Source organism: Barbus barbus, assembly GCF_936440315.1.
Source record: "Barbus barbus genome assembly, chromosome: 4".
NCBI lineage: Eukaryota > Metazoa > Chordata > Actinopteri > Cypriniformes > Cyprinidae > Barbus > Barbus barbus.
Window position 1 is genome coordinate 12,713,673 of NC_136732.1, and position 24,377 is coordinate 12,738,049.

Consider the following 24,377-nt stretch of genomic DNA (forward strand, 5'->3'; position numbering starts at 1 on the left):
ATAATTTTTTGGTTTGAGAATATATATATATATATATAAATAATTTCCATTTTAATACAAGTTAAAGTTTTAGATTAGTTTTAGTGATTTTAGTACTCCAGCTTAAACTAAGTACATTATAGTTAATAATAACAGCTATAATTAAAGACATATAATTGACCATATAAATATATAATTGAGAAGCCTTCACGATGTACTGATCAGACTGTTGATCAGAGATTGTTGGTCAGTGTCACATAAGGTTCAAACGCATTCATGCAGTTCTGAGGAATAGAAAGCAGTTGTTATTAAGCATCTGGGCAAACAGCTGCAGCCAGGTACTGGAGCTGTTTGATGGTGCCAAACCAGATAAAACTTGAACTACATTAAATTTATGCACTTCTTTAAACTTGGTGTGCACTCTTAAGGGCTTGTCACACTACACTTTTCATTCCACAGATCTGCATTCATATATGAATACATATACATATGCATGCGAATGCAGGAGACCTGAAACGCAAGCACATGCAAAGTAGTTAAAGCTCACGTTTGGTGAACTCTAACCTGTGAATTTGCACAGTGAAGACAAAGGAACATTTTTTTTTCCATTCTATGACATTTTTTAGAATAAATAGTGTTGTTAGTGTGTTCACACTGAAAATTCCAAAAAGAAAAAGTGCATTTCAAATCACCGGATGATGCACTAATTTAAAAAAAAGCTAATCTTTAACACTTTAAACATTCAACGGTCAACGCTCAGTAGCCCACATAGTGCATCATTTGGGACAACTGCAGTGTGAAGAATATTTCAAAAAATTTTACCCCACTATAAAGAATGTTTTGTGCTGTGAAAAAGTTCAACGATGTTCAAGGTTCTTCATTGAACCATCAATGCCAATAAAGAACTAACAATTAACAGCTTACTGTGGTGTCTGAAATCTAATTATAATGTCCCGCTACTCTTAGTTGTCCTGTGATATGTCCTGTGCCAACAACACTGAAAACAAAAAAAGCTGTATTATTCTGCCCCCTATTGATGCCACATGGAAGCTCCCCGGAAAACCTGTGCTAAGCACGTGTATGGATAAAAATATGCCATAATGTTTTCAGTTTGAAGATCTTTGAGAAATTACAGGATGCTTTCCTACGAACAACTGATAAGAAACTCAAGTTGACTTGCCTGGGAAATCTACTAAAATCAGTGAAAACCTATTTTGGGGAACTGCAGCTTTTCAAAGCAAGCTTTTTGTGGTCTTGCTGAAAATTTCCACCTGACCTTCTGAACTTCTCTCTACTGTAAACATTCCTGCAATGTGAACTGCAAAGGCATCTATAGGGAACAAGTCCCTATCTTTACAATGCTTTAGTTAACAACGGAGTTGCATCTTTGATTGTTACTTTCCTGTTTAACTGCTTTGAAACTATTTCTATTGTATAAAGTGCTATACAAATAAAGATGGCTTGGTATAAAGTGGATTAAAAATATGTGTGTGTGTATTCAGACTCCAAACTGACTCCAAACTTTTGACGGTAGTATGTGTGTAATATATATAAACATTTAATTCATTTCTGAAAGGAAGTCGGTTTTCTTTCTGTTGGTTCTTTGTACCATCAACTGTGGTTAGCTTTGCCCTATCTTTTTTTCTTGATATCGATGGGCTGCTTTTCTCAGAAATACATAATTTGACAGTCTGACAGGAAAGTACCTTGGCAAGTAAATGCATAAACCCCCTCTCTTTACCACATGCAATGTTTCCTTGTCACGTTTGCTGGCTTTGGACAGGATGTTGCACACTGACGTTAAGACAGCATTTAGTAAGGCACTGACAAATCATTATCACTGCGTAGGTGTGATGGTTTCAAGAGTAGTTGACAAAAAAAAGATGCAAGTACATACAACTAGATAGTTGAAACAATTCACAATTTTAGAAATTATTCATTTATTCATATTTTAAATTAAAAACATCTGGATTTCATTTGATAACTGCAAAGGCACAACCATTCTCATGGTTCAGATTACTCAAAACACTGCCACACTTTTGTGTTGTTGTTTTTTTCTTTCTTTTTTGAGCAAGAAATGGAAACGACTTCAAAAAAAGTGAAAAGGGAAATTCATTGTGTTATGAAAATGGCTGTCATACAGAGAGGATCTCCAGATCTTCTGATGTGTTTCCTGTAGTTCTGTCAAGCGAATCAGAGGGAAAGAAAAGCATCATGCTGGTTTAAGATCAGTCAGAAACAATCGTAGTTTACATATGTTGAATGATATGAGATATAGAGTTTTAATGTACTGTAGTTCTCTCGAATTGATCATTAAATATGCCGCAACACAAGAAAAGAATTAAACGAATGAGTCTTGAGAAGGAAAGGGCCGAAAGATCATTTTGCTCTCTACTTTGACATTTCCTAGCAATTATGGGCAGTGGTGTCAAATTTGTTTGAAGGGTTCTAGTAAAATATCTTGACCCAAATCTCAAATACACAGCAAACCATCAAATATGCACTAAACAGTGTTAGACAACGCTGTACACATCGAGATTGTCACTTTGTGACCATAGAAAAAAGTATGTAAGGACAGAAACATTTAATGTCTTGTACAAAGCTCAGGACGATGTTTGGCAAGAGGAAAAGTGCAACAAAATAGAACAAAAAACAAAATAAAACAAAAAAAGTGAGAGGAAAACAGATTGGGGAAAAAAACAACAAAAAAACTCTCCTCTCATTTCTGGCAAACTGCTGTCATTTGCAGAGGTATGTATAGACTAGCCCTAAAAACAAAACAAAAAAATCAAAAATACACAACCCAGCTGAATCAGATACACCCAGTAGACTCATGGGAAATTGAGTTTTTAAAGAGCCGGGCTGTAATATGCCCAAAACATTTAATGCCATGGCAGTCACTGAAGGCATCAAGAACTTAAAGAGGTACCACTGACGAAAACAACTATCAACACTTCTTGAGAACCACGGACGGTCATTCGCACATGCACAAAAACACAAGCGTTGGCGCTAGCCGATAAAAACCATAAGGTCCCGGGTTACTCACAATCACACGAACAACATACGGATAGGCAAAAAGTATACATCAACACACAACACGCACACTTACAGTCCATCTTTTCTACCTAACAACCATTTCAGGTTAAAAAAGCTTGACTGACAGTTTCATTCAGGTTTCAGTAGCCAATCAGAGTTCAGTCCATTGCCAACGACTCTTAGGATCGAGTTGTGTTCTTGCGTCTTAACAGCTAATTGAGACAGAATCAGGTTTCGATTCGAGAGCTATTGTTAGTGACCTCTACACCCTGTTTAAGATCTTGAAATGATCGGTGATGGTGTTCATGTTATGAGTTTGTGAGGGCGAGGGCAGCGCTATCTTTGTCTCTGTGTTTCAGTGAACGCTTGTGTATATGTGCATTTGAGACGTCGACAGGCATGGAAATGTACATACGAACATCTGAAATGCTGTGTAAATATGCAGCTGCAGCATTTCTGTTTTTTAGATGCAAGTGCATGAATGATGGGTGAGTTTGATGTGGAGTGTGTGCTTGTAGGTGCACGTGTGTATTTAAGTTCTTAGTTATCCATGCTTCCTGTGGTGAACAGCACCCTCTGGTCGGTTCGAGCCAGCTTAGCGGGCGGTTCTAGAGATTCATCCCCGATAGCGCCCACATCAGACTGCAGAGACAACTCCTGACACTCATAGTCGCTGTCTTCTTCCTCCTCCTCTTCCTCTTCTAAGACACAAAGACATATAGAGATTGTCAGTTATAAAAATACATATATTTTATTCAGTACTGAAAAACATTTATTATCAATCTGATATATTTTTAATTATTTTAAAATGACAAAAGTTTAAATTACATTACACATTAGTGAAAATAATAATTACTTTATTTTAAATACATATGCATTTTACCAAATCAATATATATTTTTATATGTAATTTTTTTTCATAATATTGATAAAATGTTTGATATATTTTTAATTATTGCTTTGAAATACATTAACCACATTAACTAATTGCATTTAAATTACAATAATTATAAATTACTGTAAATAATAATTTATATTATTTATATATTTTAATCTTTCAAAATATTGATAATCCATCTGCTATTTTTTAATTATCTTAAAATTACAATAAAAACGAATGATAATTATCATTACTTCATTTTAAAATAGTTTTATTATTAAAAATTCAAAGTGTCAAATTTTTTTTCAAAATATTGATAATCTGATCATTTTAATTATTTTAAAATTGCATTAAAATTATAATCATATATATATGTATATATAAAGTGTGTGTGTGTGTGTGTGTGTGTGTGTGTGTATGTATGTATGTATGTATGTATGTATGTGTATATATATATATATATATATATACACACACACTTTTTAATTACAATAATGATTATTAATATACATTTAATTGTATTTTTATATTTTAATTTTTTAATTGGCTGTTTGCCTGTTGCTGTTGCTATGTGGCGTTCTGAGTTTTTAGTGCATTCCTATGTGGTTGCTTTGGGAATTTTTTTCACTAAAACCTGAATTTAGTAAATGAAGAAGAAACAATTACAAATCTGTGACGTGATTATAGTGTATTTGGTGTTTGCACATTTAAAACTACTAACCTTTATCAGGATCAAGTGGGTTCAAACTTCGACCAAGACTTGCAAACTTAAGAAGCAAAAGAGAGAATTATGACATTTACCGGTTCCTCAGTTCAATATCCTGTTATGAGAGGAGTGACGCATATTTGTTTTATCTTACACACTGAAATGAGAAGTAGCTAAAGATTTCTGTGTGCTTATACCTCCCCCATGACAGCAATGGGAGTTTCTCCCTTGGCCTGGGCAACTCTGTGCTCTATTAGATAGTACATGTACTCATCATAAAGCAGGCGGATTAGGTGAAATGAGCCGAAGCTTGCAGCACTGCGGAGAGTCAGGTCTCTGATCACCATAGAGCTAAAGAGAGAACAAAGAAAAGATACAGGAAGTGTGAGAACTACAAGAGAGCAGTGGGCTGGGTAAGACGCATAAAAGGATGAGTAAAAGAGGGAAACATATTTGACATTACAGTTACTGGCTCCAACAGTCATTACAACTCTCTTCTAAAACCTAGCACGCAACCTGAAGACTGTTACAAACAGCAAAATAACGCTGCCTTAGAGGATTCATTAATAGATTAATCTAAGGGGACACTGCATGTATCTGTAACAGCAACAAATGCTAGAATGAACATTTTCAGGAGCTTTTTCAATATGGCCAACAGAGTCAGAAGAAATTAGGTACAGGTATAGTATTAATATTTAAGAGGTATAGTATTAATAAAACATAGGTATATTTTTTTCAGCAAAAAATAAAAATACTGCTAAAGAAATTATATAAAAATAGATAAACTATTATTATTATTTTTTTTTATTATATTAAAATGTTCAAATATATTAAAATATAACTTTTATCATCAATACTTCGCTTAAAGTTTTTAAAATACAAATTTGTTCAAATTAAATGTTTTATTATAAATTTGGTGTATTTTTTATATTTTTACTTTAAGTTAATTGTTTTCTTTTATACCTACACTACTGTTTGAAGTGTTTTTTTTTTTATTCTTTTGAAAGAAATTAATACTTTTACTCAGCAAGGATGCATTCAGTTGATCAAAAGGGACAGTAAAGACTACAAATAAAAGCTGTTCTTTTTAAATCAAAAAAACTTTTTTAAAAAGTATCACAGTTACCACAAAAATATGCAATACAAAACATGTTTCTTGAATAAATTACACTTTAAACTATATTTTAAATTATAATAATATTTCACAGTAGATGTTAACTGTATTTTCCATCAAATAAATGCACCCTTAGTCAACATAAGAGACTTATTTTAACAACATTAAAAATATTTCCAACCTTAAACTTTTGAACTGTATTGTAAATAACTAAAAACTCAATATTGTGCCATGTATCAACTGTAGATAGCAGATCTAGGATTTAGAACAGAACTGATGCGCCAAATTCCCAATGATGTCCACAAACCTAATGTTGGTACAACCTTTCGAGGCTCACCTGTAAAAACTCCATTTCAGCAGGAAGAGTTTAGCTGCTTTTGGAAAGGCAGAGCTAGACTGGTACGGCTTTAAGACCTGCGAGACCACACCATCGAGCCAGGCTGCCCACTGCTCCAGAGAGTTCTGCTGCTGGAGGGTCAGTTTGAAGTCCTGCTCCAGCCGCTGCACCACCCGGTCCTCACACCGGCACACCCAGGAGGCCTGTTCCTACAAGAGAAAGCGCATGGGGATTCACACAACACAAACTAAACAAAATATCCATTAACGTGCTGGGCTGAGTCTTCCCAGTCAAAAATCAACAGCCTTTTACAAATTGCTTGTGCTTCATTATTACCAAATCTTGGATTCAATCTTTTTGTCAACTTGTCTTCTTTCAGTTAGCACAGGTTTTTGTATTTCTTTTAGGAAATGACTGGTCATAGGCCTAATTGATCTGAGCACCCCAGTTACTGAGTGAATAAAAGCAATACTTGTAGATAATTGTGGCAATGTTCACTTAAAAAACATTTCTCAGATATCAAGATAGCATAACGAGAAATTTATAAGGATTTTTTGTAGGCCAGGCCCAAGTGTAACAAGTTAGTGGAAAAATCTGACAAGTACAAAAATTATCAAATTTTTGGAGGAAGTTGTTACCTGTGTGAGCAAAGTCAGCAAGTTTTAGACCAATGCATTTACATTAACTAGAATTGTTTTTGGAAAAAGAAAATCTCTGGGTCAAAATGAGCAGAAGTTAACAAATGTTAACACGCAGTAAAATAAATAAAATACATTTTTACATTACCCCATATGGTTATGATATCATGGTCTGTAGATATGGCTCAGTTCCCTTTAGCAAGGGTCACTAACATCGATATTCCTCTCAAAATTTCTCGAAAGGCTAATATTTCCCTTTTCGGTATGGCCTAGCAGTTAAAGCTATGACCAAATTGTAACTAAAAATGTTTTGAATCCCATAAGGGTTTATCTACAAACTAATAAACTTACCCAGGATTGGTAACTTAAAAAAAGGAATTTTTGAGCCAAAAACAAAATCATTTTATCATTATTCACCCCAGTGTTGTTCCAAACCTGTATGACTTTTTTACTTTTTTACTTTTTTACTATGGAACATAAAAAAACATATTTTGAAGAATGTTGGTAACCGAACAGTTTCAGTTCCCATTGGCTTTCATTGTATTTTTGACCATACAATGGAAATCAATGGGAACAGAATTGGTTTGGTTACCAACATTCTTCAAAATATCTATGTTGTGCAGAAAAAAAAATCATACAGGTCTGAACAACATGAGGGCGAGTAAATGATGAAAGAATTTTCATTTTTGGGTGGACTGTCCCTTTAATACATGTACGGCAAGTCATTTTGGATAAAATCATTGACTAAATGACTACTGACATTCTCAGCATAAACCCTTTTTAAATGACTTTTAAGGAAACAAATTGCATGTTATGCTAAACGCGCACTTGTGTTTCGGTTTCCCTGACAGCTAGACCACAAACACCTACTTGCATGCCAAAAAGTGAGTTAATCTCAGATTAAGACAGATTTGAGGCTGAACACTGTATTTACAAGGGCTGAACTAGAGCTTTCATCTGACTGGGTACGTGAGGGATTTGTCCAGTCACACACACCTGCACATTGGCAAAATCCACTCTGTTGAGGTCGCTGAGCATCTGGTTGATCTGTGCCGTGTTTTGCAGTACGGCACGAGCTGCTTGGGCCAGATGGTTTAGAGAGGTGTACCTGCGCAGGGTCTGAGCAAACGCACTTGCAGACGTCACCTAAACAAAGACCAATTCACAGAGAAAGCAGGCAATGAGAATGAGAAATCAATATACCTTTTGGCATATAAGAGGTCTTTGTACCATTAAAACATTCTGCAAGTTTCATAGCTTAAAACCTCCTCCTCATTATAAACAAAGCATTTATTAAATCAAGCTCCAAAAATGGCTCGTTTGGATCTGAGGTGGAAGGTGACGTCACGGGGGAACAGATATTTGCATAAGCACCGCCTCCAGAGCAAGACATCGACGAACAGTCTCCATCTCACCATAGGCCACGGCCACTAGCATTCACTCGCTTAATGGCTGATACTTGATTTCGCATCAAAAGCAAATAGAAATTACAATCACTGCCGCTTTCTTGTCTACACTGGATGCAGTGTACAGATGTGAGTTTGCTTTGACACAGTCCACGCTCTCGAGTCTGTCGTCAGGACAAACGGAGTGAAAGAACATTCGCTTTGACGCGCTTGGTTTAAAAAGCTCATTTGCGTCTTTGTACAGTAAATTTTTTCATAATGCTTTGTCTGGAAATGACCGTTTTATTGTGATTATGTTGTCAAAACACATGCAATAGCGAGGGAGCGTTGATACTGTATGCAATGATGCTAGCCAATTATAATTGTGGCCGATTACTGAGAAGCCTTAAAGCACCCGCCCCGTTAAAACAGGTCATTTTTAGACAGAGGGTCAGAACGAGGGCTGAAAATAATAATCTTTCAACACATTTTGTTTTGTGCAAAAAACTTAACTTTTTAAAACTATTAACATTATAAGTAAACCTCAAGGAACATATTAAAATAATTAAAAAAATCCAAGTCATTACCCCTTTAATATTCTAATCTCATGTATAATGTATTGTAGTATTTAGGGATTTAGTTTTGCTATTAAAGATTATAAAAAAAAAAACACCCACCCAAAAAAAAACCACTGCTTTGAGAGTCAAAAAAAACAACATACACCGACAAAACCAAATTAAACATTGCGGCTCGTGACGATAAATCACAGACTGATCGTTTCGTGTCTTAAGACCTCAATGTATCGTCACGAGCCATAATTTGCTTTTGTCTGTGTATGTTTTTTTTTACTCTCAAAGCAGTGGGTCCCATTGACTGCCATTATATGACTGACAGACTGCAACGGTTTGAGTTAAAAATCTTCATTTGTGTTCTACTGAAGAAACAAAGTCACCTACATCTTGGATGCCCTTGGAGTAAGCAGATAAACATCAAATTTTCATTTTTGGGTGAACTATCCCTTTAATGCAGATGATGTGACCTTTGCAGTTTCCCAAACGAAATTTATTAGGGAAAGTTTTTAAGTCTTCAAACATTTTTAAACCCCCCTAGTTTAGTACTGCATTTCTGACTATGTGTCACAAGCACACTATTTTATCTTTATGAATTAGTCATTCATAAAACAGAAGTTTTGTGGTATTGACTGTAGTGGTTGACTAATGTAGGAAATACCAGAGTGAAAGGTGGCTGATATTATGCAAATATATTGTAAAAACGTACAATGACATGAAAGCAAATAAGGCGTACACTACGGTTCAAAAGTTTAGGATAGTCAGATTTATTTATTATGAATAATTTAGTTATTTTTAAAATGTAATTTATTCCTGCGATGGCAAAGCTGAATTTTCAGCATCATTACTCCAGTCTTTAGTGTCACATGATCCTTCTTCTAATACATTCATTTGTTGTTCAATAAACAGCTATGCAGGTTAATATTCTTGCGGAAACCGTTGTGTTGTGTATTATTGTGATGTTTTTATCATCTGTTTGAGCTCTTATTCTGACGGCACCCATTCACTGCAGAGGATCCATTGGTGAGCAAGTGATGTAATGATACATTTCTCCAAATCTGTTCTGATGAAACAAACTCATCTACATCTTGGATGTTCTGAGGGTGAGTACATTTTCAGCAGACTTTCATTTTTGGGTGAGCTACTCATTACTAAATGTTAATATTTTTTTGAGATCACTGACCTTCACACGAACCATCTCTTCAGGAATGTTCATCATGGCATTAGTGAGCCAGCTCTCAAGACTTTTCGCAAAGTTTCGGATGGCTTGCGTTAAGGCACCTGGAGAAAGAATTAAGATACTTCAGCAAAATATATGATGTTGTGTGGCCTGTAATTGGTGCCCCGGCAGCCTGAATGTCGACCCACATCCAAATTGGCGAATGTCAATGTGAGTAAAAATAGGCCACTCCTGGCAAAATGTCACTCACCAGATGGATCACCACCACCAGCTCTGGCACGTACTGCTGCATACTAAGTAAATCTGTATTGAGAGAACCTGCGGGAACTCACTGGGAATAGGTCTCAGAACGTCTGGGATGAGCATCTCCACCAGGCCCTGGTACAGTGTGTTGTCGCAGTCACGACTCCAGCGAAGAACTGGATCATATTTACAGAGCAGCACCAAACATGACTTGGGCAGCCTCTTCTCAGACTCGTCATGCCTAAGATAGCCAAAAAAAAAAACCCTGATAAAGTTTGTCTTATAATTAATTTACCCTATAAAGCCTACTGTATCATATCTGATATGCCAATTTATAAGGTCTCTAAATTTTGAACATGATTGTGTACAACTGATGAAAACCCAGCTACAAGCGGTTGCCTGATTGATAGTTTATACTTTGTTAGTCTCATTCTAAAAACATCCACCTTCACGGCATGGTACATGGTAATCTTTTTGCTGTGAAATCTTGATTTTTTTTATAAAGTAAACATACGAATAACTTACATATTGTTAGTAATATTGCAAGATGAACACTTACTGGACTGAAGCGACTTAGGTTTACTTGATTATCCACACACCATTTTCTAGAAAAATGGTGTTAGAATGTGAGTACCAAATAATAGAATACATCAGGCTTTTGAGGAATGTTGCATTGCATTATATATTAAACTAAAAACAACAGAGCTTTGATCATAGCACTAGGCATTCAAATATCATCTTATTGGAAGATTTAGAGTGACAACTGATATTTATATGCATTTTGTGTAGTCTGCTGTACTGTTATAAAGGTCTCAATTATTAAACATTAGATGAACTTCTGATAGACTGTAATGTCAATTGTGTAGGGCCCTATGATTTCCGCAATGCGGAAAACACGGACAAAATCGTGGAATCCAGTCATAAAATGTAATTTACTCTGTATAACGCAGAATGTCACGGAATTTGGCAAATTTTGGATGGATATATCAAATGTAGGTCAGCACTGTTATATCAAAACACGATATGGATTAGTATCTGTGAATATTAAGCCGCAAGAATACATTTAAATATGAATCCTTCATGTTTTGCATGTCTCTGTGTGAATGAATGGCGCAGAAGCGCAGTTTCGTTTTGTTGTGTGACGCTCGCGGTGTTTTCAGCCTCTGCCGCCTCAATATATGAGTACATGAACATAATCGCTACAATCTCACTTCATGAGCATATTACCGTTTCTTTTAAGAAAAAGTGTCATCATATCATGTACAAACAGAAACCTAAAGGCCTTCACAGCAACCCGTCAATATAAAAGTTCAGTTTAACATGAAAAAACCATGACGGAAATATTACTTAATGTACTACTACTAATAAATTATTATTAAAACATTATTTTTAAAGGAATATTTACCAGAACATGTTTAGCCAAAATTTATTTGACAGAAAATGTAAATACACACAGTATTTCTGCCAAAAAATAAAAATGTAACGAAACCATTAAAATAGAATACAGAAAAATTTATAGAAAACAGAGTTTGTCAAAATAAAACTGAATTGAAGGAAAAAATGTAAGATATTTAGGGCCTTAAAAATTTATTTTTGTTAAACTTTTAATGACTTTCTCTTTAATATTGTACGTTTCATGATTTCAATTAATTAGACATGCTTTTGATGAATAAAATTAAATTTAACCATTAAAACAGTGTCTGGGAAAACCTTAAATGGAAAACAAATGGAATCCAGAAAATTTCAAATGGAAAAAATGAAATTTGGAAAAATAAAATAAAATGGAATTTGGGGAAAAAAATAAAAACGGATTTCATATGGCCCTAATTGTGATACTCAACAAAAAACACTTCTTTTTAGATTTCTTAAATGTTCATATTTTGTTTGTGTGTTCAATAAACCGTTATATTAAAAAAAAAAATATATATATATATATTTTCTGAAAATTATTTCATATTTCTCTATACCACCATTGCTCTGTAGAACCACCTGACAACCATCTTGATAAAATCCTCCTGAAAGCAGGAAACCGTAAAAACCTGGACATTTAGTGTTGGATTTTGTTGAAGTAAGAAGCAAACTTACACAGCTAGTGTTGCTGAGTCTCCTGCCTGACTTTCACTGAACCTCCAAAACGTTTTCCAAAGAGTCTCCACCAAAGGGAACTGAAGGTTGACCATCACATCCAGAATGGCCTGAAAAAAAACACATCAGTAAAAATCAACTTAAAGGATATTTAGCTTCTACACAGATATTCATAGTGATGCCGACAGTCAATCTCTGGTTTCAAACAGAGAAGAGAGAAGACTCACTTCGCAGTGTTCTCTGTAGAGCAACTGAAAGCTTTTAAGATGTTCCAGCTCAATGCCCTCTGGTAAAGCTCTACCCTGCAGGTCAACATCAGGGAATTCTGGGAGAGCTCTGGACGCATCTAAACATCAATGATAACAGCAACAATATAATGATTTGTTGTAGAAATCCATGTGAAACCCACATGTTTAACCCTGGGTTATGGGTCATTCAAAACTCAGATTTAAACCCCGGATAAAGGTAAGTTTAACATTTGTAACTTAGAAGCGGGATTAGCACCGCTTCTGCATGCATTTCAGGTTATGCATCTGACATCAGAGGTTCACACTGATGTCACGACTCACCTAGAAACTGCTGGTACTGCTGGACCTGGGTGCTGATGTCTGACAGACCCGAGCTCTGCTGCTGCTGCAGTTGCTGTCCGGATCCTGACGACATTCCGTTAGTGATTCCCTCCACCTTCTGTACCGGTTTCAGCCTTCAGGGAGACAGAACCAGACTGAGAAACACAGGAACCAGATAGACTGATAGCAAGATATGAAAGAGAGCACTTGTGTCCACCTCTGTTTCTGGGAGAAGGGCTGCTGCCTCATGGCCAGGTGTTGCTGGTCCTCCATCAGACGGAGCAGAGATGAGCTCGCTTTGATCCGCAGTCCATAGTAGTGATATTTGGAATTCCCTCTGCAACAAACACACCAAAGCTTCAGTGCACCTGCGTGACCTGAACCAGAGGATCATGGTGGCTTCTAACCACGTATGCGCGTATATGCGTGACTCTCAAACACATCACCATTCAAAAGTTTGGAATCAGTAGATTTTAAGATTTTATTTTTATGTTTCTTATGCTCACCAAGGCTGCATTTATTTGAAAAAACTACACTTGAAAAACAATAATATAATAAAATTGATTTAAATACAATCATTAAAATACAATTCTTCGTGGCATAGATTCAACAAGGTGTGGGAAACATTCCTCAGAGATTTTGGTCCATATTGACATGATAGCATCACGCAGTTGCTGCAGATTTGTCAGCTGCACATCCATGATGCGAATCTCCTGTTCCACCACATCCCAATGGTGCTCTATTGGATTGAGATCTGGTGACTGTGGAGGCCATTTGAGTAAAGTGAACTTATTGTCATGTTCAAGAAACCAGTCTGAGATGATTTGAGCTTTGTGACATTTGTGACTTTGTGCATTATCCTGCTGGAAGTAGCCATCAGAAGACGGGTACACTGTAGTCATAAAGGGATGGACATGGTCAGCAACAATACTCAGGGGTGTGGCGTTTAAACGATGCTCAATTGGTACTAAGGGGCCCAAAGTGAGCCAAGAAAATATCCCCCACACCATTACACCACCACCACCAGCCTGAACCGTTGAGACAAGGCAGGATGGATCCATAATTTCATGTTATTTACGCCAAATTCTGACTCTACCATCAGAATGTCGCAGCAGAAATAGAGACTCATCAAACCAGGCAACATTTTCCCAATCCTCTATTGTCCAATTTTGGTGAGCCTGTGTGAATTGTAGCTTCCGTTTCCTGTTCTTCGAAACGGTTGCCTTCGTTTCTTCTTAGCTGACAAGAGCGGCACCCGGTGTGGTCTTCTGCTGCTGTAGCCCATCTGCTACAGGGTTCGATGTGTTGTGTGCTCAGAGATGGTATTCTGCATACCTTGGTTGTAGCGAGTGGTTATTTGAGTTACCGTTGCCTTTCTACCATCTCTAACCAGTCTGCTCATTCTCCTCTGACAGTCTGACCTCTGACATCAACAAGGCATTTTAGTCCACACAACTGCCGCTCACTGGATATTTTCTCTTTTTCGGACTATTCTCTGTAAACCCTAGAGATGGTTGTGCGTGAAAATCCCAGTAGATCAGCAGTTTTTGAAATACAACAATCATTCCACGTTCAAAGTCAATTAAATCCCCTTTCTTCCCCATTCTGATGCTCGGTTTGAAAGTCAGCAAGTCGTCTTCACCACATCTAGATGCCTAAATGCATTAAGTTGCTGCCATGTGATTGGCTGTTTGTGTTATCAAGCAATTGAACAGGTGTACTGGCCGGTGAGTGTGTGTGTGTGTGTGTGTGTGTGTGTATATGTGCAGTGCCCTCCATAAGTATTGGAACAGTAAAGACAAAATTGCTCTGTTGGCTGTGGAGTCAAGACATTTGCAAATATGATTAAAAGATGAATATGAGACAAAACTACAGAATGTCACATTTTATTATTAGCCGTTTCAACACATACAGTATGTTTTACCAAATAAAAAGAGCAGCACTTTTATAGTTCATTCCACTCACTGATGTGAGCATAAATATTGGGACAGTTGAACATAAGGCAGATATAAAAGATTAAAAGCTATTATTTAGTTGCAGATCCCTTGCACACATCACAGCAGTGAGTCTGTGACCCATAGACATCACCAGACTCTTGGTCTCATCTTTTGAAATACTTTTCCCAGCCTTTAATGCAGCCAATTCCAATTGTTGCTTGTTTTGGGGAGTTTCTGCCTTTACTCTCCTCTCCAGCTGGTGAAATTCATATTCAATCAGATTTCAATCTGGAGATTGATTTGGGCAATCTAAGACTTTCCATTTCTTTGCCCTTATAAATTCCTTGACTGAACTGGCAGGGTGTTTTGGGTCATTGTCCTGATGCAATATGAAGCAATGAATCTGGTGGCATTTTCTTGAATATTGGTAGGCAAGATGGTTTTGTACCCTTCCAAATTCATTCTGCTACTGTCATCATACATTAAGTCATCAGTAAAGTTGAGAGGGCCTGTTCCAGAGGCAGCCAGGCATGCCCATGCCACGGCACCACCTCCACCATGCTTTACATATGAGGCTGTATGCTTGGGATCATTGCAGTTCCCTTTTTTTCCCTCCACATTTTTGCTTTCCCATCACTTAGATAGAAGTTAATCTTTGTCTCATTGGTCCATAAACACAGTTCCAAAACTCTTCTGGCTCACCTTTGTGCTTTTTTGCAAACTCTAATCTTGCTTTTCTATTTTTGGTGCTGGTCAGAGGTTTGCATCTTGCTGTGTAGCATCTGTAATTCTGTGTCAAAGTCTCCTGAGGACAGTAAATTGTCAGAGCATCACCCCAGCTTTATGGAAGTTGTTGGTGATTTTACAGACACATCTTTTAAGGTTTATTTTCACAGCTTTTATGATTTGTCGGTCATCAACTACTGTTGTTTTCTCAGCCGATCAGGTCATTGTTGGTTGCTGGTGGTTTCCAAACTCTTGATTTCTCCATGCCCTTTGTTTTTGCTAGAGCTCTAACTGACTTCCTCTTTTCTTTTAGCATCCAAATTGCTTGCTTTTCTCTCAAAGTCAGCTCCCTCGTCTTCATCCTGGTTTGTATGTGTCATCATCGAATGCAAGATTCAGAAGTAATGGATATAACTGATACAACACATTCCCTGCTTTTAATATCTGAAGAATTAATGCAACAGGACACAGCTGATCACTTAGAAAGACCTGAGGCAACTGTTCCAATACTTATGCTCACATCAGATGAAACTATGAAAGTGCTGAACTTCTTAGCTGGTAAAACATGTGTAGAATCACCCAATTATAAAATGTGACATTCTGTAGTTTTGTCTCATATTCATCTTTTAATCATATTTGCAAATGTCTAGCTGCATCAAAATACAGTATGTGGGCACAGAGAGGCAAACAAATCTAATAATAAATAATAAAATGTACATTTTGCATTTTCAGAAGAAGTGAGCTGCCCTGTCATGCAAAAATGTAAACAGGTTTGTGTAAGTAAATTGCTCAGTAGCTACAAAGAAAGAGAAGTAATGGGAACCTGGTATTTCTTTTTCATGTGTCTAATAGACATGAACAAGTTCTTTGAAAAACATCTATGACCTTTGAAACATGTCTACTCTTCATGCTCTATGTTGACTATGGTTTCAATAATAATAAACATACATTTGCATAAAGCATCCATATTTGTCCATGCCCATGTTGATTAGAGTATTAAAACCTTGAAAAGTATTAATTTAAGGTACATTTAGAGCAAATAAAAATGTGCGATTAAGTTGCAATTAATCACGAGTTAACTCATGATTTTAAAAAAATTCTAAAAAAATTTAATCGATTGACGATATATATATACACATATACACACGTGGTATATACGTGGTCAGAATTATTGGCACATAATCAAAGAAGGCTCTGAAAATAAACCTGCATTAATCCTTTTGATCTTTTATTTAAAAAAAAAAAAAAATCACAAAAATCTAACCTTTCATTGGGGAAAATCTCATTATGAAACAAATGTTTTTCTCAAATACACGTTAGACACAATTATTGGTACCCCTAGAAATTCTTATGAGTAAAATATCTCTGAAGTATATTCCCATTCATATTTACAGTTTTGAGCACTCCAGGGGGATTATGAACATGAAATTATCAAGCGATGGCTTCCTGTTTCACAGAAATATAAATAGGAGGGAAAACAAAGTCCAAATTCCCTTACTCATCCATCACAATGAGAAAAACCAAATAATATATTTCTGATGTGCAGCAAAAGATAATTGAGCTTCACAAATTAGTGAAGTGGCTTTAAGAAAAGAGCTAGAGCAGTGAAAATTCCCATTTCCACCATCAGGGCAATAATTAAGAATTTCCAATCAACAGAAAATGTTATGAATCTGCCTGGAAGAGGACATGTGTCTATATCGTCCTAATGCACGGTGAGGAGGAGAGTTTGAGTGGCCAAAGACTCTTCAAAGACCACAGCTGGAGAATTGTAGAGAAAGATTGAAATTCGGGGTCAGAAAACCTCAAAAAAAAAAAAAAAAAATCTAACAGCACCTACATCACCACATGTTGTTCAGGAGGGTTTCAAGAAAAAATCTCCTAGCTCATCCAAAAACAATCTCCAGCATATTCAGTTATCAGACACGACTGGAACTTCAAATGGGACTGGCTTCTATGGTCAGATGAAACAAAAAAAATGGGCATTTTAGCAGCAAACACTCAAGGTGGGTTTGGTGAACACAGGTATAAAAAGTACCCCATGTGTACAATGAAATATACTGCTGTATATTTAATGTTGTGGGCTTATATTTCTGCTGGAGGTCCTGGACATCTTGTTTAGACATGACATCATGGATTCTATCAAATACCAACAGATAAAAAAATCAACAAGTGATAGACTCTGTTAGAAATCTTATAATGGGCCATGTTTGGATCTTCCAACCGGACAATAATCCAAACACAAACCTCAAAAACAACACAAAAATGGGTCACACTGAGCACAAAACCAAGCTTCTGCTGGCCATTCCAGTCCTCTGACCTGAACCCTGTAGAAAATGAGTGAGGTGAACTGAAGAGAAGAAGCACCAACATGGAGCTGTGAATCTGAAGGATCTGGAGTGATTCTGGATGAAGGAATGGTCTCCGATCTCTTGTCAGGTGTTCTCTAACCTCATCAGGCATTATAGGAGAAAATTTAGAGCTGTTAAACTGGCAAACGGAGGTTTCAAAAAGTATTGAATAAAAGGGTGCCGTTAATTAAAGCCAACAGTATCATGACCCATCCCTCCCACAGTCTCTTCCAGCTCCTACCATCAGGAAGTCGGTTCCGGAGCGTCAGAGCCCGATCTGCCAGGCTGTGAGAGCCCTGAACTCAAATCACCCCGCCCCCCTCTGAAACCACATACAAACCTCCTACCTCCTGAAACATGGACCATCTCAGCCCCCCACATCCCCCAACCTTACCACATCAAATCAAAACAAAAAAATTTTGAGCAATTTGAAGTGTGCTACACACAGGTGAGTGGGCCTGTACAAACCACCTGTAGTAACACACTCTTTTCCTCTATGCGCGCTAGACACTTTTCACACACTGCTGTGTGTTCATAATGCCACAAAAGACTCAATAATATATGTATATTTACATGCTCATGCACTACAAATCATCTTGCACTGTTCCCCAGCCAGCTGCTTGACTTACGATGTTTCTCTACAGTATTATGTGAAGCATTCGCATAGTTTGTATTTTTTAGTTTATGTATAGGTTATGTATAGGTTTATGTAAAGCTCAACTTGAACTTATATATATATATATATATATATATATATATATATTCATATATACATACAGTGTTGTGCAAGTTACTTCCAAACTGTAATACATTACAGATTACTTGTTACTGTTATTTAAAAGTAATTCCTTACGTTACAATATTACTGTCTCAGAATTATAATGCGTTACATGACTCCTGTATTACTTTCACCAAAATATCTACAGAAGTAGAACTTAACATTCTAAAATGGCAAAATGTACTAGAGCCCTGCCCTAATGGCAAAGTGGTTATATTTCGTTCTGGCTTTTTATTATGTTAATTTAGAAACACTTTTGGAGCATTTTTTGTCCATTAAATAAGTTTTTTTCTTTCTGAAAGTAACAACCAAGCGGCCAGCGGCAGACCGGCAGGCTGATCATAGCTTATGCTTGATCAATTTAGCCTTCTCAAATCATCATGAATTGCTCTTGACAGTTGCGGCAGCACGGACTCATGTTGTTTTCACTAGCACAGCTAATTTTTTTCATCAATAATTGATAGATGTCTAAAATATAAAGATAAGGAGAAGCCTAAAACAGGCCCGAGGACCGGCCCGTGTCTGAACTATGACGTAAATATTGGCCCAAAGCCCGGGCCTAGGGACATAAAAAAGTAGGAGCCCGACTTTAAATTAAATTTTAAAAAAAATTAAAAAGATGTACCGAGTAAAATATTACTGAAAACTGATTAGTAATGCCTTACACTACTGGGTTACATCAAAAAGTAATATGTTACTGTAATGCATTACTTTTGTAACGCGTTACTCCCAACACTGTGTGTGTGTATATATATATGTATGTGTGTGTGTGTGTGTGTGCATGTTTATGTGGTTTATGAGGACACAAATTTGTATAATGACATGGGTATGACAGAGGTATTACAATATGAAGGTGGTTTATGAGGACACTGCCTATGTCCCCGTAATTCAAAAGGCTTAAAAAACATACTAAATAGTGTTTTTTTGAAAATCTAAAAATGCACAAAGTCTCCTGTGAGGGCTAAGTTTAGGTGTAGGGTTGGTGTAGGGCAATAGCACACACAGTTTGTTCAGTATAAAAACCACTACGCCTATGGAGAGTCCCCATAAACCACAAAAACCAACGTGTGCGTGTGTGTGTGAGAGAGAGAGAGTGAGTGTATTTTCAACATTACTTCAGTCTTCAGTCAGTGTCACGTGATTAGGGCTGGGTATCGAGTTTTTTAGGCGCCGAACAAAAACTGAAACACCCACTTATGAAAGTGGATAAAGATTTTCAATTTCTTGAAGTCTATAACAACCTAGAATAAATGAATAGAAATTATTATTCTGTCTGAGCTATGCGTTTTAAAACGAACACGCAGTAGTGTAAATGTAGCCTAACAGATGTGTAAACTGAAAACTATTTGAACTTTATTAAAACTATTTGCACTGATTTATTGTATTGGATATATTTTGTTCCGTTGTGCAGTGGCTCAGGAGATGAGGCTTTGAGTCTGTATATATGTCAACAAACTGAAAAATAAAACCAAAGTTTTTTGAGATAATGTAATCTTGTTTAATCTGATTTCATAAAATTGGTATCGAAAAAAAAGTATCGTTCAGGAACCGGTATTGAACTCAAGGTATCAGTATCGAAAAATTTTGAACAATACCCAGCCCTACACGTGATCCTTCAGAAATCATTCTAATATGCTGCTCAAGAACCAATAGCATTATTTTGGAAAGCATTATTTCTATTTTTTTTTTTTTTTTTTTTGGAAACCATGATACTTTTTTTTAGGATTCTTTGGAATATAAAGTTATTTTAAAAAAAGCATTTATTTAAAATAGTTTTTACGGTCACTTTTGATCAACTCCTTTCTAAATATAAGTATATTTTTTCTCTTAAAAAAAGTCTTACTGAACCCAAACTTTTGAACGGTAACATATGCCATATTAATTGAGTGTGACTTTTGTGAGCGAACCATTCTTATGAACCAACATTTTTAATTGATTCAGTCGATCTGATCTGAACATAATCAATGAAACATCTGACAATGGGGGGGGGGGGGGGGGGGGGGGGGGGCAAATTCTCTGAATGGATTCACTAAAATAAAAGTACATGTCATCTGACTTGATTTCTCTCACCGTGTGCCCAGGCGTCTGGTCCTCAACCCCATGAACACTGAGCGGATGAGTTTTCCAAAGGACGCCGCGTTGACGGGTTCCAGCTTTTGCTCCTGACAGTGCAGCAAGTAGTGGCAGTAGAGAGTAGACCGGGGCAAACTCACCCCTTCCGCTGTCTCATAATTATCCAACAACCACTGCACCTGAGGGCCAGAGGACAGCTGCCGGGATAAGACACACACACAGCCACACACACACTCAGACAGAGAACCCAGGCTAAAAGATGTCCTAAGACAAACAACACACAAACAACCAAATGCAAACCCGTGCATATGTTTTTTCATGCAGACATCGCACATGTAGGTACACTGTAATTACACACTCATGCATAGTGTAATTCATTTAAAGTCAACAGTAAACTACATTCACTAACCTCATATTAGTTCATTTTGAAGTGCAACAAAATATTCAGGGGCTTGAATTTATTATCATGAATTGACTGGAGGATAAAAAGTAGATCAGGGATCCTCAAATCTGGCCCACTCCTGCAGAGTTTAGCTCTAACCCTAATCAAACACACCTGAGCATGCTAATCAGAGTCTTCGAGATCATTAGAAAATCACAGGTAGGTGAGTTTGATCAGGGTTGGAGCTAAACTCTGCAGCATATTGGCCCTCCAGGAAAAGATTTGAGGAACCCTGAAGTAGATGTTTAAGACCTGACATTTAAATTCATGTTGACTTCAAATGAATACAATGTCCTCGAATGTGCAACAAATTGCATTATTTAGCAATGTCTTTACATATGAATATTGTTATTCTGACAGCTTCATGAAAGCATACAGTGCTGTGAATAGTCTTTTGTCAAAATTTTTTGCAAAGTTTGTGCACATTTTATTCGATTTTTTATTGTATGTAGATTGTGTTAGCATATATAGTCTGGTGGTAAAAGAGGAACAAAGTTTCTGGTCTTTCATTTCTTTGGAGTTCAAGGCCGACAGATGAATCAAAAGCAGAACTGTTCGGTAGACATGACAACAAAGTGTATTTTTTTGGCGGAAAAATCACATACCAACAGTCAACAGTTTTGGGGCCAGATTGTTTCATGCTCTTGAAAGAAGTCTCTTATGCTCAGTATAAACCGTGTTTTTATAAAAGTCCACCACCGGCATCTTTTTCTGCAGCTCAGAGCGTCTTTTCAAGTTGAAAAAAAACGCCCTACGTCAAGTGCCTTTTTGACAGCTGACCAATGACAAGTGGCGAGTGCAGAGTCATTTCCAATAACAACAAAAACACCAAGAAAAAAGGAGACAGATCGTTCTAGTTTCGGAGCACCAGGCATTGCATGAAACCATGCATCATCCAACTGGAGCTCCTGGATTAAATTGTTGGAAGCACCAAACAGTTTCCTTCCCCTTATAATGTCGCGCTCCCGCAAACGTCGTTGTGAACCGACACCCTCTCCGTTAACTTCAAAAGCTGACATTTCTGCAGCTGGTCTACCTTTGCAGCTGTTGTTATAGCAACAAAAGACGCCCTCGGCTGCTATTTTTACTAAAAAAGCACTCTTGTAAAAACTTTTTCTAGTCAAAAAAGATGCCAAGTGTGAACACGCTACATTTATTTGATTGTAAATACAGTTAAAAACAGTAATATTGTAATATTACTATTTAAAATAAATATTTTCTATTTTAATATATTTTTAAACTTAGTAAAAAAAAATGTCAGGATTCTTCGATGAATAGAAAATAGTTTTATTTGAAACAGAAATCTTTTGTAACACTATAAATGTTTTTACTGTTACTTTTGATCAATTTAATGCATCCTTGCTGAATAAAATTTAATAACTAATTAATTTCTAGTATTGAAAAAAAACATAACATCATTTTACAGACTCTTGAATGGTATGCATCCCCATGTTTTGGTAAATTTGATGACATTTAGTGTCCAAACATGCAAAAATACAGAAAACCAGACAGGGGCAAACACTTTTGCACAGCTCTGTATGCCTCTTGACAACGGTTTCTGCGTGCCGTGGCATACAAGACGAGTATGCAATGAAACGATAAATCAATAAAATGCCTCAATTCTTAACTAAAACTGGAAAGCTGCTGCATTTAGGAACATGTTGAACACAAGGCCATCTGTCTCTCATGGATATTATGAATATGGTAATGACTGAATTTTAATGTTTTCAGCAATGAATACGGCAGCATAGTGAAAGCCTTAGCAAGCACCACTGACAAGCTACATGTGTCGCCACTGAAATGGCATGCTGTTCCTGATGATTTTTTTCTTCATGGAATAAAACTGAAAATGAAATAAATTTGTGCTTGGAAGTATCACTGTGCTCTCTGGCATGTGGAACGGAGCAATGAGATCACCATGCGTTTAAATTCATTTGTGTGGCGGGAAGAGGGGAGAATCGGTGAGTGGCGATGAGTGACGATTAAGCCCCACCCCTGCTGTCGTCATACCTTTTTGTCTGCCGACGGCACGCTATTGTCCTCGCCTTCATTTATACTCACGGTGGATGGAGAGGCACGAGTGGGGTGCGGATAACCATGACCGTTTCCGCTGCTGCCGGTCCCACTGCCGGCCAGCATGTAGCCGCCCTGAATCACGTAGCTCCCGCTGCTACCGTTAGCCTCGCCTCCGGTGTCTCCAGAACCATTCGACGCCACCCCAGTGGCTGCCACTACAGCTGTGACTCCGCCCCCTGCCACCGTGGTGGGATTGGCCACGATCTGCCCCGTCCCTGCCACAAACATGGATACCCCAGGGGATCCTGTGGTCACGGAGACAGTGAGAGGGGTGCCGGGGGATGTGGCCTCAGAAACAGAGGCAGGGGTGGTCTCATAGTACTGTCCAGCAGTGGTCTGGGTGTACAGAGGGGTCTCCGTGTACGGGAAACTGCTGGAACGACTGGGAGAAAATGAAGAGGGTTAGGATTCAGAATAGTATTCAGTTTGAACAACTTTTATTACCTTGGGCTTTTCAGACTTTGCAAATAAAATTCCATATATGTATCCTCCTTGGGTTAGTAATTATTAGTTTTGAGATTTAAAACTTTTCAAATCCTGTGTTAAAACTATTATTAACATATTTAAGCACAAGAACCTTTTTTAATATGTACTATTTTAATATTTCATATCTAAATAGTTTGACATTAATAATAAATAACTTAATATTTTATATTGTCTGGTTTTCTAAAGGATATTACAGAAACAAAAAACATGTTCAAAGGTATGGGTTCGGTAAGATTTATGTTAATGTTTTTGAAAGAAGTATCTCATGCTTTCATGTATTTGATCAAAAATACAGTAAACCAGTAATATTATAAAACATTCTTATAATTTATAATAACTGTTCAATATATATTAAATTGTAATCATTACTCCAGTCTTCAGTGTCACATGATCCTTCAGATATAATTTTAATATGCTGATTTGCTGCTCAATAAATATTTGAGTATCTGGAATAACCGTTTTATAAAAGCAATAAGCCCCGTGAAGCCGTGGTTTACAGTGAATTTATAACAGCTAAGGGGCATTGTTAGGCACGACGCGGAGCGTTCTTGGGGCTTATTGCTTTAATTTAATGACAGTTTATGGTTGGCCGTAGTGTTGTCAAACAATTAATCGTGATTAATCGCATCCAAAATAAAAGATTTTTGTTTACATAATATATGCATGTGTACTGTGTATATTTTTTTTGTATATATAAATACATATACAGTATATATTGTGAAAATATTTACATGTATACATTTATATTCATATAATTTATATTATATATAAATATATTTAATATAGA

At 36.8% G+C, this 24,377-nt stretch overlaps 1 protein-coding gene across 4 annotated transcripts in view; it reads right to left on the bottom strand.

Moving 5' to 3' along the window:
• Nucleotides 1-1,884: 1,884 nt before the first annotated feature.
• Nucleotides 1,885-24,377, bottom strand: part of LOC306869131 (MHC class II regulatory factor RFX1-like) — a 30,916-nt gene continuing 8,423 nt past the window's right edge. For 2 of the 4 annotated variants that reach the window (XM_079415749.1, XM_079415751.1), the window contains 13 exons: nt 23,090-23,486; nt 20,584-20,783; nt 12,939-13,058; nt 12,722-12,855; nt 12,380-12,498; nt 12,153-12,262; nt 10,157-10,308; nt 9,828-9,925; nt 7,687-7,836; nt 6,053-6,261; nt 4,799-4,952; nt 4,617-4,662; nt 1,885-3,716 (listed from right to left, as the gene is read on the bottom strand). In XM_079415749.1, coding sequence (XP_079271875.1) covers nt 3,556-3,716; nt 4,617-4,662; nt 4,799-4,952; nt 6,053-6,261; nt 7,687-7,836; nt 9,828-9,925; nt 10,157-10,308; nt 12,153-12,262; nt 12,380-12,498; nt 12,722-12,855; nt 12,939-13,058; nt 20,584-20,783; nt 23,090-23,486 — 2,050 coding nt within the window. In that variant the 3' untranslated portion in view covers nt 1,885-3,555. The remainder of the gene's footprint in view (nt 3,717-4,616; nt 4,663-4,798; nt 4,953-6,052; nt 6,262-7,686; nt 7,837-9,827; nt 9,926-10,156; nt 10,309-12,152; nt 12,263-12,379; nt 12,499-12,721; nt 12,856-12,938; nt 13,059-20,583; nt 20,784-23,089; nt 23,487-24,377) is intronic. The other 2 variants (XM_079415752.1, XM_079415750.1) reach the window with 1 other exon arrangement.